Raw genomic sequence first — 16,517 nt, 5'->3', positions numbered from 1 at the left:
TCTCCTACCCAATATCTTCAGGTGTTTAAACTGAAATAGGAGGACAAATGGGTTTAAATTCAATTGCCAGGGAACAATTACATTTACCTGAAATACCACATTTTGGCTAGAACTTCCAGCACTGTTCAGCTTGAAGCAATCATATTGTTTCTGTGGTGGGTTACCTTACCTTTGTCTCCAGAAAGCCTCTTCCCACCCTGCCCATCCCCAAACAGTATATACATGTTTTGTTCACTTTCCAAATGGCATTTTAGTTATTTAAGAGAGAGTCAAACCACGTGTGGAAAGATGGAACATTGTGGTTTGGCCATAACCCAAAGCCTTCTTACTTCCCAAAGCTGTTTCCAGCCTGGTGGGGAGAGCAGAAGCGCTCAGGAGGCAGGGAGTACACACAATGTGCTGGACTTTCTAGTCCCAACATGAAAGGTTTTTTCTGTAGACCTTAGCAAAGCCATTTCATTGTTTTCTTTCAAGCTGCTCCTTAAAAGCCCCATTTCTGGAGGCTGGAGCCTTCTCTGGCAGGTATTGAGGTATTGGCAGGTATTGCCTGCATCTTACCTAGTGTCCCACAGCTCCTGGCACCCCTTGTTCCAGCCAAAGCATCTGTGTTTTTGTCCTGCAGGCACCAGTGTTTGGTACAGTGCATGTTCACACACATTGTCGTGTAGGCAAGGGCAGATGTGAGGAGTGCTAAGAGCTTCAGGTTCGCCTAGCAAGGTCTCTGCTAAATAGCCTGGGTTTCACCCCTACTACCCCAGGAGATCTGCTGTGTCTTGGCCTCTCACAAGAGGGTTGTGAGAGGTCCCTGCTTAGTCTGTGAAAGAAGAGGCTATAGAATTGTTTAGGTTGGAAAAGCCCGTTAAGATCATCAAGTCCAACCATTAAGCCAGCCCTGACAAGACACTACCATGTTCCTAGTTAACTATGCCCCAGCTGGGCACTGTTTGGAGCAATTTCACAATGGAACTTGCACCTTAGGAAATGTGCTGATCACTCTCACAAAGTGCATCCACACAAGGAGATTCTACTGGGTCAGGTTTGCTACATGGGCACATCCTTAGGGATCCAACATGAGCACATCCTTAGGGATCCAACGTCACTGCTTAACTCTCACTTTGTTGTACAGAAAACAAAGCTCTGGGGTATTTTGTCCCCTTAGGCTACAGTTAAGGTTGTGCATTCTGGGAGCTTTACTTTTCCTCCTGTTTCCCACCACACATTACTGAGGAGCAGAGCTGTAGCACCAGTCAAAGCCCAGGGGACGTCAGCAGTCCCCCACAGTGTACTGGGAGAGCGACAACTGTCCTGCTGGGCTGCAGACAAACCCACATTTTAGTTTCTATAATGTTTTCTGCTTGTAGCTTCATACATTCTTAGGTGTCTAAGCAGGAAATAAGATATTGAAGTAGTTGTTAGCAGATATTCTTGATCATACCTGAGCTCCTGTAGTGTAAAAAACCTCTTGTGTCTGACTTCCAACCTCACTGTAGAAGCAGAAACATAAACTGTAGCACCAGGAGCCAGGAAAGCAGATCAGAAAGTTTCCTGGGTCCTGAGTGAGGAAGTCACAGTCCTGTTGGTGGCTGGCTTTGGTGGCAGCACCTTAACATAGCATTGGGAAGCTCCTGTCTCTACAGTTCTCACCCTTACTGGCAGTTCTGGCCACTTAAACACAGGCATGCATAGGCCTGCACTCAGTCTCTGATCTCTCCATTAGGATGTGCTTATTTTTGCTTTTATCCCATCATCCTGGGTTGCAGCATAGAATCATAGAATCATAGAATAGTAAGGGTTGGAAAGGACCTCAAGATCATCCAGTTCCAACCCCCCTGCCATGGGCAGGGACACCTCACACTAAACCATATCACCCAAGTCTCTGTCCAACCTGGCCTTGAACACTGCCAGGGATGGAGCATTCACAACCTCCCTGGGCAACCCATTCCAGTGCCTCAGCACCCTCACAGTAAAGAATTTCTTCCTTAGATCCAATCTAAACCTCTGCTGTTTAAGTTTCAACCCGTTACCCCTTGTCCTGTCACTGCAGTCCCTAATGACCCACCACCTGAACTTGCACAGTAAAGCAAACAACAAACTGACTGAAACCACCCAGGCTTCTGCATGGGCTGTGTCAAAGGCAGCAGAGAGTAGAAAAGAAAGCCATCGAGAAAGAAACGTTAAAACTAAATACAATGAAGAGGGCAGCTGGGGTATCAGTGTGGGGAGGTTGGAGCCTGCTGTTCATAAGGCAATCAAACTAAATCATGGTTTCTGACAAAAGGGAAACTTTAATTCATCCTTTTATGAAAGCCTCAGGCAGCGGATGCTGGATTTCTGATGCTAAATTTCAGGCTGTCTTCGCCATGCTGCTTATGAGCAGCATTAGTAAACACAAGGCAGCTCTTTATGCTACCCTAAGCACTGAAAACATTGAGCAGAATCCCCCACATTGTGTTTGTTAAGTACTAAATATATGACTTGCTTTTGTAAGTACATAGGATAAAATTATGTGTGAGAGGGAAAAGTCAAGAATATGCCACATGGCAGCTAAAACATGATTGAAAAGTCAATGCAAGAGACTTGGAGGCGAGGCTGGAAGAAGCTACAGCCTTGGGAAGCCTCACCCACTGTGAGCCTCATGGACATAGAAGAGCAAGTGCAGCAGCAAGCCTGTAGGACTGTCCACATCCACCCTCCCCAGCCAGCAGGCATAGACACCTTGTGGGACACAGGAGGATGCAGGAGGTCTGAGGCTTGCCCTGACCAGATGCTCTTTGAACTACAACTGCATCAGGGAGCACTTGAACAACAACCTGCCAGGCCTGAGAGATTCCCCCCTCCCCTCCCCCCCCCCCCGTCCTTTGCTGTACAGTTTTGGGCTGTTCTGTTCAGGAACAGTGTGCTGTAAGCAGGAGCCAGCAGTGAGTATGTGGCAGGGCTATTGAGCAGGGCTGTCTGTGGGACAGCCCCCAGCCACTGCTGAGCCAGGGTTTGCCAAGCACAGATCAATATTTGCACCAGGACTAATGTTCAGGCACTGCCACAGGGGAGGCTGACACTAACACAGCAGCAGCAGTAACCCGACAGGCAGGGAAGCCCTCCCTAGCTGAGCTCGGCCTCGAGGAACAGGATGTGTCACAGGACTTCGGTGGTAGGGACAGTCTGTGACTTCGAGGGCTGTCAGGGCTGCCACGAGCGTATCACTTAGACACAGGTTTACTCTGTGCTGCCTTCACGATCCTTGGCACTTTGTACACCTGCACTGAAGATCTTTATCTTTCAGCAAACAAGCTGCAGTGAGGGAATAAATTCCTAACTCTGACCTTTGGGTGCTTTGACATTTGTTTCACCTGCACAAAACCAGGGGTTTGTTGTGGGCTTTTTTTCCTGTCATGTGGTTTCTTTTCCCCCAAACAACCATTGTCTCTTGTTTTATGAGACCCTTGTGTGCCTGCTGCAAGCACTGCACTGCAATCTTCCCTTGACATCGCTGGAGGATTGGCCTCTGCTGTCCCCAGCTGTGTGGACATCTCTTGCTATGTACACCAGGAGCCAGATGTGTGTTTTCTACCCTGCAATAATTAGGAGCTGCTTAACCCAAATGGAGGAACACTTGAGCACAGCTGGAGCTGCTCTCATGGGGTGAGCCCCTCTGACAGTGCCCTGGTGCTTGGCTCTCCCCATGGGGCATTGGCAGCTCTTGCCAGTGGTCCCCAAGGCCCCGGCACCAGTGCTGAGCACTCAGCAGTGGCAGGGACAGGCCTGCCCTCAGCACCAGCCTGGCCCTACCGCTGTGAATGCAGGATGGGACAAACAGGCTCAGTTATGAAAAACACAAGTTTAACACTTTACAGGCTGAGAAAGTTGGGGCTGTTCAGCCTGGAGAAGAGAAGCTGTGTGGAGACCTCAGAGCAGCTTCCAGTGTCTGAAGGGGCTACAAGGATGCTGGAGAGCTTCATCAGGGACTGCAGTGCTAGGACAAGGGATGATGGGTTCAAAGTGAAACAGGGGAAGTTCAGGTTGTAGATAAGGAAGAAGTTCTTCCCTGTGCGGGTGGTGAGGAACTGGCACAGGGTGCCCAGAGAAGTGGTAAATGCTCCATCCCTGTCAGTGTTCAAGGCCAGGTTGGGCAGAGCCTTGGGTGATATGGTTTAGTGTGAGGTGTCCCTGCCCATGGCAGGGGTTGGAACTGGATCTTAAGTCCTTTCCAACCCAAACCATTCCATCAACCTGTCATGGAGAATACATAAGACACCAATACCTATTGGTTTGGTATCAACTGCTTTTCTTTGTCTCGTTATTTGTTCAGATGTTAGGAAGACCTTGTCCCATAAGCAGGTTCCTCCTGGTCACTTGCCAGCTCCCCAGCTCCAGAGCTGCCCCAGCACTGCACCTTCCTGACCTGAAAGTAAGCACTTCTGCATTCCTGCCAGCGTGGCTGGTGCCTCCCAAAGCCAGAGTCACCTCCAGCCTGCACTGCACAACACAGCCAGAGCTCGTCCTTATCAACTGTGACAAGGGCTTTTCACTGCGGGAACAGCCTGCACGTGTGCAGGCTTGTAAAAGGATATATGTCCATGTGCACTGATAGCAGCAGTCCTCTGGTGCTGTACAAACACCGCAGTGCCATCAGCACACCACATCAAACGAGGGGGCCAAGCACCACGACCAGAGCTGCACAGGCACCAGCAGCGAGGCAGTGTGTGCCTGGCCCAGGGCAGGAGGAGTGCCATTCAGTTTTACTGACATGCATTACGTTACTGACCCTTCGGATGTGGGTTTTCCTTTGTAAAATGACACTGATACCACTGTGCAGCAGTGATTTGTTCACTGTGCTACACAGGGTGAGTAGTGGAAGGGCCATGGGGCAGCACAGCAGTGATGGTGCTGCTGACAGCCCCGAAGGGTCAGAGCCCCACTCCTGCCCAGCACACAGCACCTCACAGCTGCACCCCAAAGAGAGAGAGAGAAAACCCCACTGAACCCCACCAAGTTACTTTACTACATAAATCAGTGACAGTAAAGAAAGAACTGTCCATTTAAGCAGCTTAAGTTCACTTACATATGGCTTAGTCTCTAAGGACCACTTATTCTATGCTTCAGTAATCCAAATGCTGCTTTATAGCTGCTGCTCATCCCCATTTGACTAGTAACGCAGCACTGAGCTTTACTGGTGGTGTGGCTATCGATCCACCTCACCTCTCAAGGCCCCCACATCACTGAACCCCTTGTGCAGCCGGGTGAGCCTGTGAGCACAGGGACAGCAGTGTGACAGGTACCGGAGACAGCTGTATGACAGGTACCGGGGACAGCAGGGTGACAGGTACCAGGGACAGCAGGGTGACAGGTACCAGAGACAACAGTGTGACAGGTACCGGGGACAGCAGTGTGACAGGTACCGGAGACAGCAGTATGACAGGTACCGGGACAGCAGTGTGACAGGTACTGGGGACAGCAGTGTGACAGGTACCGGGGACAGCAGTATGACAGGTACTGGGGACAGCAGTGTGACAGGTACTGGGGACAGCAGTGTGACAGATACCGGGGTCAGCAGTGTGACAGGTACTGGGGACAGCAGTGTGACAGGTACCGGGGTCAGCAGTGTGACAGGTACTGGGGACAGCAGTATGACAGGTACCGGGGACAGCAGTGTGACAGGTACCTGTCACACCTCAGACCAGGAGCTGAGCCGAGGTGGATGCAACAGCCACAGATCTACCTGGCTGCTGCTGTTGGGAGCTGCTGTGCTGGGGCAGGAGGGGAGGTGGACGCAGTCAGTGGGGCTGGTGGAATCACACACTACAAACCTGACACCTCCTCCAGCACACGGGTTAAACTGGGGCGGGTGTTGCAGTTCCATTAACTGTGACCTGCTGCCAGGCAGTGCCCCCGTGCAGAGCTGGGAGAGAGCGGCTGCGCAGCCCAGCAGTGCCCAGCAGTACCCTGTGGTGCCCAGCAATGTCCAGCGGTGCCCAGTGGTGCCCAGCAGTGTCTGGCGGTGTCTGGTGGTGCCCAGCAGTGCCCAGCAATGCCCAGTGGTGCTGCTCAGCAGTGGGGCTGGGTGCAGGGCACGCAGGGCAGACCCTGTGTCTCTGTAAGGATCAGCACATCAGTGCGAGCTCTGCCAGCTGTGGTGGGGCACTTGGTGACACAGAGGAGGCTGAGACACTCGATGCCTCCATGGCCTCTGGGCTTTCCTGCTATGAGCTGTGCTCAGCTTGCCCAGGGAGAAGCTCTGGAGCAAGGATGAGGTAAGGGAGCAATAAAAGGAACATGGGCAAGTCCCTGGGACTCGCTGGAATGCACCCAGGAGCATGGGAGGATCATGGCAACTGGGGCAGGTTGTGAGCAGAGCAGCTGGTGAACCAGAGCATCTTGTGCCATTCAGTGGGACAGGTTGGAGAAAGGGACCAAGGAACCCCATGGAACACAGCAAAGGGAGACACACAGACCTGCACCTGGGGAGGAGCAACCCCAAGCACCAGGACAAGCTGGTGATCACCCAGCTGGAAAGCAGCTGTCCAGGGAAGGACCTGGGGATAACAGGGTGACCATGAGTCAGCCATTATGGCAAAGCAGGCCAGCAACAGCTTGTGTTGCGTTAGGCAGAAGGTGACAGGGATTTTGGAACAGGTTACCAAGAGAAACTGTGGTCTCATCCTTGGAGATAGTCACAACCTGGTTGTGGAGCTGGTTCTGAGCCCCTGCTCTTCATGGTGGTCAGCCTCACTGCTCCTGTGATGTGAAACCTAGAGAAAGGAGCTGGGCTCCCCCACCAGCCTCAGCCTCCACCATCCCCTTCCTTCTAAGGGCCCTCTGCTGCATCAGGTGTGGGAGCTCTCCTCTCAGGGGCTTTGTTATGGCCTTTGGATGGCCTCCTCCCTCCCCTTGTGGGCAGAGATCAGGCATTAAGATGTGTATTCAAAAGTGTCACTGCTCTACACAAAGGCAAACAGGAATCTGGTTTGTAGCTCTAGGACGAGATTCTGATGGATGAGAAGCTCTGGTTTAACAGGAACCACAGGATCCCAGACTGGTTTGGGTTGGAAAGGACCTTAATGTCATTCAGTTCTAACCCCCTGCCATGGGTTACATCAGATCGTGTCACTCAAGGCTCTGTCCAACCTGGCCTTGGACACTGCCGGGGAGAAGAGCCTGTTAAGTGCTTGACTATTGCTGATCACTGGTGATGGATTACTCACTTACAGCACTGAGTAGTGTTTCTAAGGTTTTACTCTCATCTACATGATGGCTTCATTCATGAAGTCTGGGGGGGGAGATCTATGTGAAACAGGCACAGGCGTGGGCTGTAGCAGCACAGGCAGAGCCAACACAATCCTGCTGGCAGGTTTGCCTTTTATATGCAAGCACAAAACCAGACTCAAGCTGCCAGGAGCTGTTATCTACAGATGTAAAACTCCTGTAAATATCATGTCTCTAGTAGCAGTGCTGCTGAGGTGCTGTAACACAGCACGGACAGTGTTACAGTGCACTGCCTGCCACCCTCTGCACTCACGATGGCTTAAATGCCACTTCCATTGTAAATCCTATTTGTTAAGGCTTTATAAATTGGCTGCATTCACTTCTCCTCTCTGGAAGCTGGCACATGGCTCTCTCCCATGGTGCTTATACCACATTTTACTTTACTACTTGGCTTTTTTTTAACTCCTTGGCTCAGAATCACCACAGAAGGAGCCTGACTCTAATCCCAGACCCTAAAATCCTCCGTGGAGGCCAAGACGTTACAGAAATACTGTAATGAATAAGGAAATAGGGGGAAGCCTGACCTGTTACATGAGATGTGTATTCCAAAGAGTTCCTGTAGGACCTCTGGAAGAGGAACACCCCTGTCCTGCTGCAGGAGTGGGAAGCCTGGGCCCCACTGGTGGCATCTGCATTGGTGGGTGCAAGGCACCTGCTGGGCACTGACTCTTGCCTAGGTGCAAACCCCACGTTCCCAGTTCCACAGTGGCTCTGGGGCTGTGGCTGCAGGGGCTGCCTGGTCTGCAGCGTGCAGGGTGCTTGCAGCTGCTCAAACAAAGCATGGGAGAGGTGCCAGGCTGCTCTCCAGGCTGGGTCACCAGGCTGGGTGCCTGATGTGGGACCTGAGCACACCCCACCGGTGCTCCCACCTTGGGTTCACTTGGTTTTGGTGGTGTCTGTGCTACATGGAGTTCTTGGTCAGCTACGATGGTGCTGCAGCACACTGTGATGACTGCTGTGTGAGCTGCCTGTCAAACACCACTTGCTCTTCCCAGTCACCCATGCTACTACATCACCTGTCAGATGCTGCTGTAGACACACAGCTCATGACTGTGGTTCTAGATCTACCCAGCACTGCTGCCTCGGGTTGGATAGGAGCAGAAGAGGCATTACCAGCACAGGGCAGTGTGTGCTTCAACACTGGCAATAGTATTTGTCTTTCTGGAGCTCTTGGTCATGTTTAAGCATTGCATAAAACTGTTTATTAGGGAGATGACAGACATACATGGCAACAGGGGGAGAACTGTTTGGCCATGATGGACCTAAACAAGCACTTACAGTGTACAGTGTATGAATACTGGTACCTACCAACACCAGGAGCCTCCTGTGACAGCTTCTGCTCACTGGAACCACCAGCAATCCTTCACTGTTTTCCATGGTGTCCTGGTTTCAGCTGGAATAGAATTAACTTTCTTCCTAGCAGCTGGTGCAGTCCTGTGCTTCTTGGGTTTAGCCTGGGAACACAGCTGATAACACCAATGTTTTAGTTGTTGCTCTGATCAAGGACTTTCCAGTCTCATGCTCTACCAGTGAGGAGGGGCATGGGAAGACAGGAAGAAGCAGAGCCAGGACACCTGACCCCATCTAACCAAAGAGGTATCCTGTACCACAGCACATCATGCCCACTGTATAAACTGGGGGAAGTCACCCACAAGGCCCAGATCGCTGCTTGGGTCGGGCTGGGTATCGGTCAGCAGGTGGTGAGCAATTGGCATCACTTGCATTTATTGGGTTTTATTCCTCTCTCTCTTTTAGTTGCCTCCCTTTTATATCAGTCCTTATTATATTTTATTTCATTTACTAAGCTGCTCTCAACCCAAACCTGTGTGCACTGTGGCAAGTGATGGCCCTGTCTTAAACTCGTGTGAGCACTGAGGTGGAGAAGTGAGTTTGATTCCAGAATGGCAGATTTTTGCAATGAATATGATTGAAACTGAGTAATCCTTGTAAATCAGAAACCTTTTTGCTGCAGAATGCACCTAAAGAGGTTGGGGAGGAACTTTCCTTGTTGGCAGAAAAGCTCAGAGGCAGATATCCTGGTACCTCTTTATTACCCCACTCAGCTAGCGCCAGTGAGCCTGTTACACTCTACATCTGAGCAGTGGAGCCCCATTCCCACATTCAGAATTGCCCACGGACATCTACTTTTATCTCCTGTTGGGAGAAAATATTGCTGTAGAAAGTTGCTATCTGGATTAAACCAGCATTTCATGAGATTAAGGGCATTGTGCTTCACATTTGGCTGGTGTGGGACTTGTGAAGCCATCCCACCTTGGTTGTAAGGTAAGATCTCACCTTTGAACACATGCACAGTTAAAATAAAGGCCACCTGGGTACAAGTCAGATCTCATCAAGTGGCTCTCATGCAAGATGAACAGAGTATCACAGGGTGACAAAACCTTTACCTTTTGGGTTTCCTAGGGCTGTGGCCTCAGAGCTCAATGTCGAACATGTTCCCATGTGTGGTCATCACCGAGTACTTTCAAGACTTGTCAGCCAAAGCTTCAGCCTGACAGAAGAGTCAGCATGAAGCAGTTAATCCAAGTTACTCAACAGCACTCAGTTCTGATGCAGCTTTCTTGAAGTCCTGGGGAAGGCTGATACTTGTTTGCACAGGACCAACCAACATGGGAGAGCCTTAGGAGGGTGTGCAGAGCAGAGGAGGGGTATCTAGCTGTTTGTTCTTACAGCAATGATGAGCCTGGGCTACATGAAGTGATCTTCATGTAGTTTACAGGGTGATGTTACATGGGGCTTACAGGGTGATGTTACAGAGGCAGAATGCTGTTGGCACAGTCATTTCTGTCAAGAAGTCTTAGGGGCTACATTACCAAAGAGGTGAGAGGGGAAAGCTAACAATGCCAAAGCCAGTGCCTGTGCAGGTTTCAGACTGCATTCCCAGAGCGTGTGTGTGAGTTTGCACTCCAGGTAGCAAAAGAAAGACAAATAAGGTCCAAATGCTTCCTTTCCCACACATGTTCCCATGAGAGTATCATGGATCCATTGACCCAGCCCAGCTTTAACGGGAGCTTCTGCTGGTGCCTTTATCTGGGACACCCCAAGGCCATTCAGGAAGGCTGACAGCACTGCTGGGGACTGGTGTGGGCAAGGCAGGGCAAGGAGGCCAAGGCTGATGTACCCCCGAGTGTCTGCTGGGCAGAACTGCCATCATGTGGCCAAAGTGCTGTGGAGTGCAACCCTGAGAGGGAACACAGTGATGGTGAGGGGCAGGGTGTGCAGAGACACAGCCTATGCTGACAAGCACATCCCAGGCCTTGGGCTGAGTCAGGAAACGCAAGGTTATAAATACCAAATCCCTTCAGTTACAGCAATCTAATAGGAAAAAAGGAAACACCCTCTAATGCTGATCCTGGTTTTAGCTTCAAACAGAAGCCTGTTCCCAGGTATGTGGTCACTCAGCTGATGCTCAAGGGGGTTAGAAGGACAAACCCACACCTGCGGCTCAGGCACTGTGCCTTCCCACGGTGATGAATGTTTCTTAGGCCAGCTCCTTGCATGTCTGCTCTTGGTCTGTCCTGGTCACAGCACTGGTGGGGTCACAGCCACAGTGTCACTGGTAAAGCCACCACTCTCCCATAAGCAGGATCCCAGTTCATGCCTCCTTCCTATTCCACATGGATAGCAGGGAGGAGAGAGGAAGAGCTTTGAGATGAGCTGGAGATATCGATTTGGGGGGAATTAGGGAGTGTTGTAGAAAAGGAGAAAAAGAAACTTCAAGAAACAGAGGAGACTTGGATGGGCCCACAGGAGAGGAGGTAGGCAGGGGCTGACCATGGCCACATCAATACAGCTATCTCCCCCATTCATGAAGTGAAAAGCTCTTGAGTAAGGCCTCTAACAGTCAGCTGTTATTTGCAGACATGAGAGCATCTAGCTCTTTGTCATACTGACAAAACACAGTAACTCTTCCCATCTCTTTGATGCACCACACAAGGCTTTCTACATCACTGGACATACTCCGGTTACTTCCCCAAAGGACAGGCAGGGAGCTTTGCCCATGCAGATATACTGCTCATGCAAACACGACTGAATCACCCCCAGATGTGCTTAAGAACATCCTGATGATGCAAAGGAGCCACACAGGGAATGCATCTCCTGCAAACCTGTCACATCTCCTCCCATAGTCATTAATATTAAAAAGGCACTTCTTTTAGTTCCAGTGCATTTCCCTTTGAAGCAGAAGGATCTCTAATTCTGAAGAGTTTCAGTGTTCAGAGAATGGCAACAGAATAAAGGATACCAGGGACTGTGCAACAGGTTCTGATTTCAACCCTCCCAACTGCGAGAAACACTCCATTCCAAAAACTGACCCAAGAAGCTTACCAGTACAGGCCAAGGGTAATCCAGAACAGCTGTGGCAATGAGATGTCTGCACCTGGGGATGTCATGGTTTATGCAGTGATGGGCACAAAGGGCTTCATCTGAAAGTGTACCTGGAATCAGGCTTCAGAGGGTAAGTAACTGAGCTCAGGGTTCCGGTGCAAGGCTACATCACAGTGGGGTGGCTCTTGTTTGTGCAGCATAGATGCACTTTGTGAGTGCTGTAGGTGTTCCAAAACACAGCCACTGAACTGCTCTGCTTTAAAAGGGACCTGGAGTGAATTAATCCCCACAATCAACTCGAGCATCTCTGTCGATATCATGAATAATTAAAAACCTCATTTGCAACCCCAAAAGCAAAATTGTTCTCAAAATTAAGTAGAGCTCCCTAGCTACATACTGAAATGAGATAAAAGCAGCGGGGCTCTGGCTGATGGATGGTTCCCTTTCAACATCACCAGGAGTGACTGTTTGCTTAGGAGAGGGTCTTTGAGCTTACCTCCAGGTTTTAATGAATGGCAGAAATAAGCAATCTCCCAGAGAAGACAAATTTCATGGAGACTTCCTGGCTCACAGCAGGACCTTCCACATTCCATTTAGGAGCATGTTGCTGCATTTTCAGACTGTTTGGATGATACTTCAGTGCAATTAAACTGATTCCAGGATTGCAACATGGCAGTTTGAGGGTTGCTGGTTGTGAGGTGCACAGGGGGAGCTTCAGCATTTACCAGTTTTCTGCTGTGTCCTAAATGGAGGTTTGGGTGATGGGTTCCTCACCCGGAGGTCAAAGGACCAGCCCTCTGCAGAATCCATGGTCCAACAGCACTTCCTTGTGCCCCATGAGATGCTGTGTGCATGAGGTGGCAGCGAGACACTGACTTCTTCATTTTGAACAGATCTCACAATGGAAGACAAGTAATTCACAGGAGTTTTAGAGACTTTATTTATGTATAAACAATTTAAACACTTTGCCATAAATTATCTTTGCCTGTCTCTAGTCTTTGCTTAGCAGCAAATTAAAATTAATATAAAAACTCAATGAACAATTCATACATGTATATTACAAAAAAGTTCTTGTACCAAAGTTCTTATTAGACTTTTTTTTTCTGTTTTTTCTCTTTTCTCTGGTGACTGTAATGTGATTGTCTCAGTTTCTCGACCAAACAAACACACTAATAAGTTTTAAATCTGAAACAGTGATTGTGCCTTCTGGCTGATGTATGTACAGGGTGATCTGACGTGGTGCCCATTTGCAATAGTGTAACACAATGCCCACAGCTCTACTGGAACTGATACCAACAAACTACTGAATCTAAACAGACTACACCCTGTAACTGTGTTATACTGTCCACAATGGAAATCTTCAAAGACAAACAGAGTATGAAATTTATTTGTAGTGATTTATAGCCACCATTTTGAATGTAACTTTACACTCTGCCCTCTTTGAGTAAGTTAAGCTTCAGGCCAGACCAGGAGGGTCAGAGTGCAAGTGTGGTTTTGTTACTTTTAAATCTATTTTGCTTTCCTATTTCCAGTGTGCTCTCACTTGCATTCTCATTGTCCTCCAGTTGCTACACACAAATCACCCCAAAGTCATGTTTTAAATGCACCTGTATTTGCTTTAAATGAAAACCTCTCGGATATTTATCAAACAAGCAGTCTGAATCATCTGTGTTTCATCAGCTGGTTAGTGAAAGTGGCCCACTTGGATTCTTAGTTTGCTCACGTGTGAATGGAGTGAGGTAATACAATACGAGGCCTTCTTTTTGTTTTCCTTTAGACCCAGAACAAGTGGGTAATATTTCAGGGGTACTTTTTAATTTGGATGGTTAGAGTTTTCAGTCTGGCTTTAGTCCACTTCAGGATGTGGGTTTTAATCACTTGAACAGTGGCATTTAACTCAAAAAATATGAGCTTTTTGCCACTTACTATCCCAGAGTAGCTCAGCCTAGTGCCCCCATTTAGGTCTTCATCTCCTTAGGAGAGGAGATAACAGTTATGACTACTGATTCATCCAGCAAAGGATGACAGCAGATTAATTTGTTACCTCTTTCCCATTTCATTCTGTCTTAAAAACTGGATGTTGCTGCTACTGTCTGCTAGCTCTGGGTACTGCTCCACGGGCAGGACATAGTATCCCTCGTAACCTTGCACCCTTCCCGTGTTCAGAAGCTGCTGCTTCTCTCCATCTGTCCATACGCGGCTGCCCTCGCGGCCGTCCCGTGCCTTCTGCTGCTCCTTGGCCCATGCTGCTCCCAGCGCTCGCTGCCGAGCCTGGTCTAGCACTCGAGCCTTCTCGTCGTCCAGCGTGTCGGGGGTCAGGCCGTAGCGGATGTTGATGAGCAGGGTGCAGTACTGGAACTCAATGTTGGTAAACCTTCGAGTCCTCCCGCTGACGAGCAGGCTGGGCTGGGACACTGTGACGTTGACCCCACTGTCCAGCACCTTCCTCCCGCTGGTCATGGCGAGGGTGACGAGGTCGCTGTCAGCCGAGCCTATCTTCACAAAGTAGTGGGTGTCCTTCCCCTCGATGCTGTAGTGCATCTTCTCCAGGTAGTGAGCGCTGTTCAGTACAGAGGCAATCTTCCTGCTGTCATCCGTGGCTATGCTGGAAACGCCAGTGGTTACACGGCCTTCCTTCACAGCAAACATGATTCCTTTCCCAATGATAGGAGTGCTTGTGGCAAACCAGCGACCAGCTTTTTCTCTAATATTGGCATGTAATCTTTTAGATATGACCTGGCCCTCAAGAGCCATGAAAGCCTGGTTGTGTCTTTCTGTTGTCTGCTGAACTCCTGTAATTAGCTGGGGAAAGCAAAAGGAGACACAAAACCACCAAAGAAGATATAGATCTGACAATACTCGTTTCAGAGTCCAACACTAATCTTTGCTTTGCCTTTTTAAAGGAAATCTATGCAGTGAAAAATCCTGTGCTATGGAAGACCACCCTCCGCCGCCTGTCCATACCCATATCTCCTTCAGCATCAGGGAAACACTCATTTGGCAAATTATTTTGCTATTAGCAATACCAGATTCAATATTTCTCATTGATCACTCTCTGTAGCACACATGTACCACAAATCTCAATTTTGGCAAGTTACAGAATGTCCCTTACAGGAAGCAGTAAAACCCGAGACTAGAACAACTTTAATCTGAGCTAAAACCAAACAGACTCAATCTATTAAAAGACAGCACAGCACTTCTGGGATTTCAACCAGCATAGACGACTAAAATGCTTAGGAATGTAAGCCTCTGAAACTAGGTAAAAGTTGGGCTCCAGAATAACAAAGCAGTTCCTGAAGAAGGGATTTAGACTCTCAAATGACTTAGAAGCCTGTAAAGTGGTATGTTTAGGTTTATACGATCCTTTCTGTTGTATTACCACAGATGTGAAGTAAAAGCAAAGACTAAGTTTGGAGTTGGTCTAGTACTCTTTCTAAGCTTTTTAAATGGGTTAGGATTTATTATAAAGCTATACTTATTTACTATATACCATTTTCCATTCTTAACCTGACAAGTGTGAAGGCTATAACTGAACTTAACTAGAGTAGCAAAACAAAGCCTCTAACTAGCAAAAGCATCAGACAAAAAATGGGGAGAAATCCTGTTCCAGGGGAGAAGAACCACCACTTCTTAGCAGTACAGCAAGTACCAACCTAAGTTTATTGCAACACATGTTATTAGGATGGCTTTTCCAAAGGTACAACAGATGATGAATTGCCCTGACAAAGTCTCCCTTTGTCATTGCTAATCAAGTTAATCGAGTTACAACTTGCTAATCAAGGAAGAACTCAATAAAAGACAAACTAATGACACTGCAATTATGATAACAATGAAGGCTGGCAAGAAAGGCATATGTTCATTAGGATAAAATCTAGCTATACTCTCTTAGTTTTACACAGAAATAAATACTTGGCCTTCTACTGTAACTACATGAGAGCCAGCACTTCTGTTCATAGAAATAACTTCATGTTTCTGCCTACCTGTCCATTTTCACATGCTTGACTCTCAGACAACTCGTATGGCGGTGACACAAAGTACATTTTTGCTCTAGGGAAACCCGGAATAATGTTGCTAAGTTGAAATCCGAACATCACCAACCAGCTTTTGACATCTAGAAATCAAAAGGAAGCAGGCAAGTGAGAAATGAATGTGTGTAATAAAGGCAAGAAATCAAAAGATTGAAGAAATCCATCCTTGACCCCCTTGATTTCAAGCAGCTGTAGAACTCATCATTTACATTACAGCATGGCACTTGGCAGATTTGTAGTAATCCACCATGAGCAGGCACAGGAAATATTGCTTTACGTGTACCCTAAATAGTTTAACAGGGATATACGACCTTGCTCATTCTTATTCCATTAGAGCATATGGATTATCCAAACATTTCACTGTATGCAGTATTTGTTCCATCTCTGACACCTTCTGATGTGGCTCCTCTAACCTATAAACTCTATTGTTAAATGATGTTTTATTAGGTTAGTACTCCTAGAAACATCTGCAAAGTCCTTGGGGAAAATATATGTCTTGCCTTCTGTGTCCTACTTCTATTAGCTGTCACCAGGTCTCTGGAGGCTCCATTAAATGCAGTGAGGAGCTAGACTTGTAATTCAGAGGGCTAAATTTAGACACCTTGAATATCCTCACCTTCCCTTCAGGCCCAGTATGGAAAAGCAGGAGCTGGGAGCACAGGCACTTCTCATTTGATTTGGACCTATATTGATGACCATTTCTGTTTAAAAATCCCATCCTTTCCAGTGGCCTTCTCTCCTCACTGGCCTACAACAGCTCCTGATGGTGCTATTGCTGCTTCCCTGTGTGAGCCAAACCCCTGTCTGAAAAGATGTGATTGTGCAGGGTACTCTTGCTGCAAGGGTCTCTGCCTCTGCAGAGCAGCCACCCTGCACACAGACCTT

At 48.4% G+C, this 16,517-nt stretch overlaps 1 protein-coding gene across 3 annotated transcripts in view; it reads right to left on the bottom strand.

The window, feature by feature from the left end:
* Nucleotides 1-12,520: 12,520 nt before the first annotated feature.
* The window catches only part of TENM2 (teneurin transmembrane protein 2), a 509,002-nt gene continuing 505,005 nt past the window's right edge, over nucleotides 12,521-16,517 (bottom strand). For 2 of the 3 annotated variants that reach the window (XM_034066671.1, XM_034066672.1), the window contains exons 28-29: nucleotides 15,585-15,715; nucleotides 13,645-14,406 (exon numbers count right to left, since the gene is read on the bottom strand). In XM_034066671.1, the coding sequence (XP_033922562.1) occupies nucleotides 13,645-14,406; nucleotides 15,585-15,715 (893 nt within the window). Of the gene's footprint in view, nucleotides 14,407-15,584; nucleotides 15,716-16,517 lie in introns of all 3 variants that reach the window. The other variant, XM_034066670.1, reaches the window with a different exon arrangement.

The sequence above is a fragment of the Melopsittacus undulatus genome, chromosome 10, assembly GCF_012275295.1.
Source record: "Melopsittacus undulatus isolate bMelUnd1 chromosome 10, bMelUnd1.mat.Z, whole genome shotgun sequence".
Taxonomy (NCBI): Eukaryota; Metazoa; Chordata; class Aves; order Psittaciformes; family Psittaculidae; genus Melopsittacus; species Melopsittacus undulatus.
Note: the sequence above shows the minus strand (reverse complement) of the source record. Positions and strands in the feature narration are given on the sequence as shown.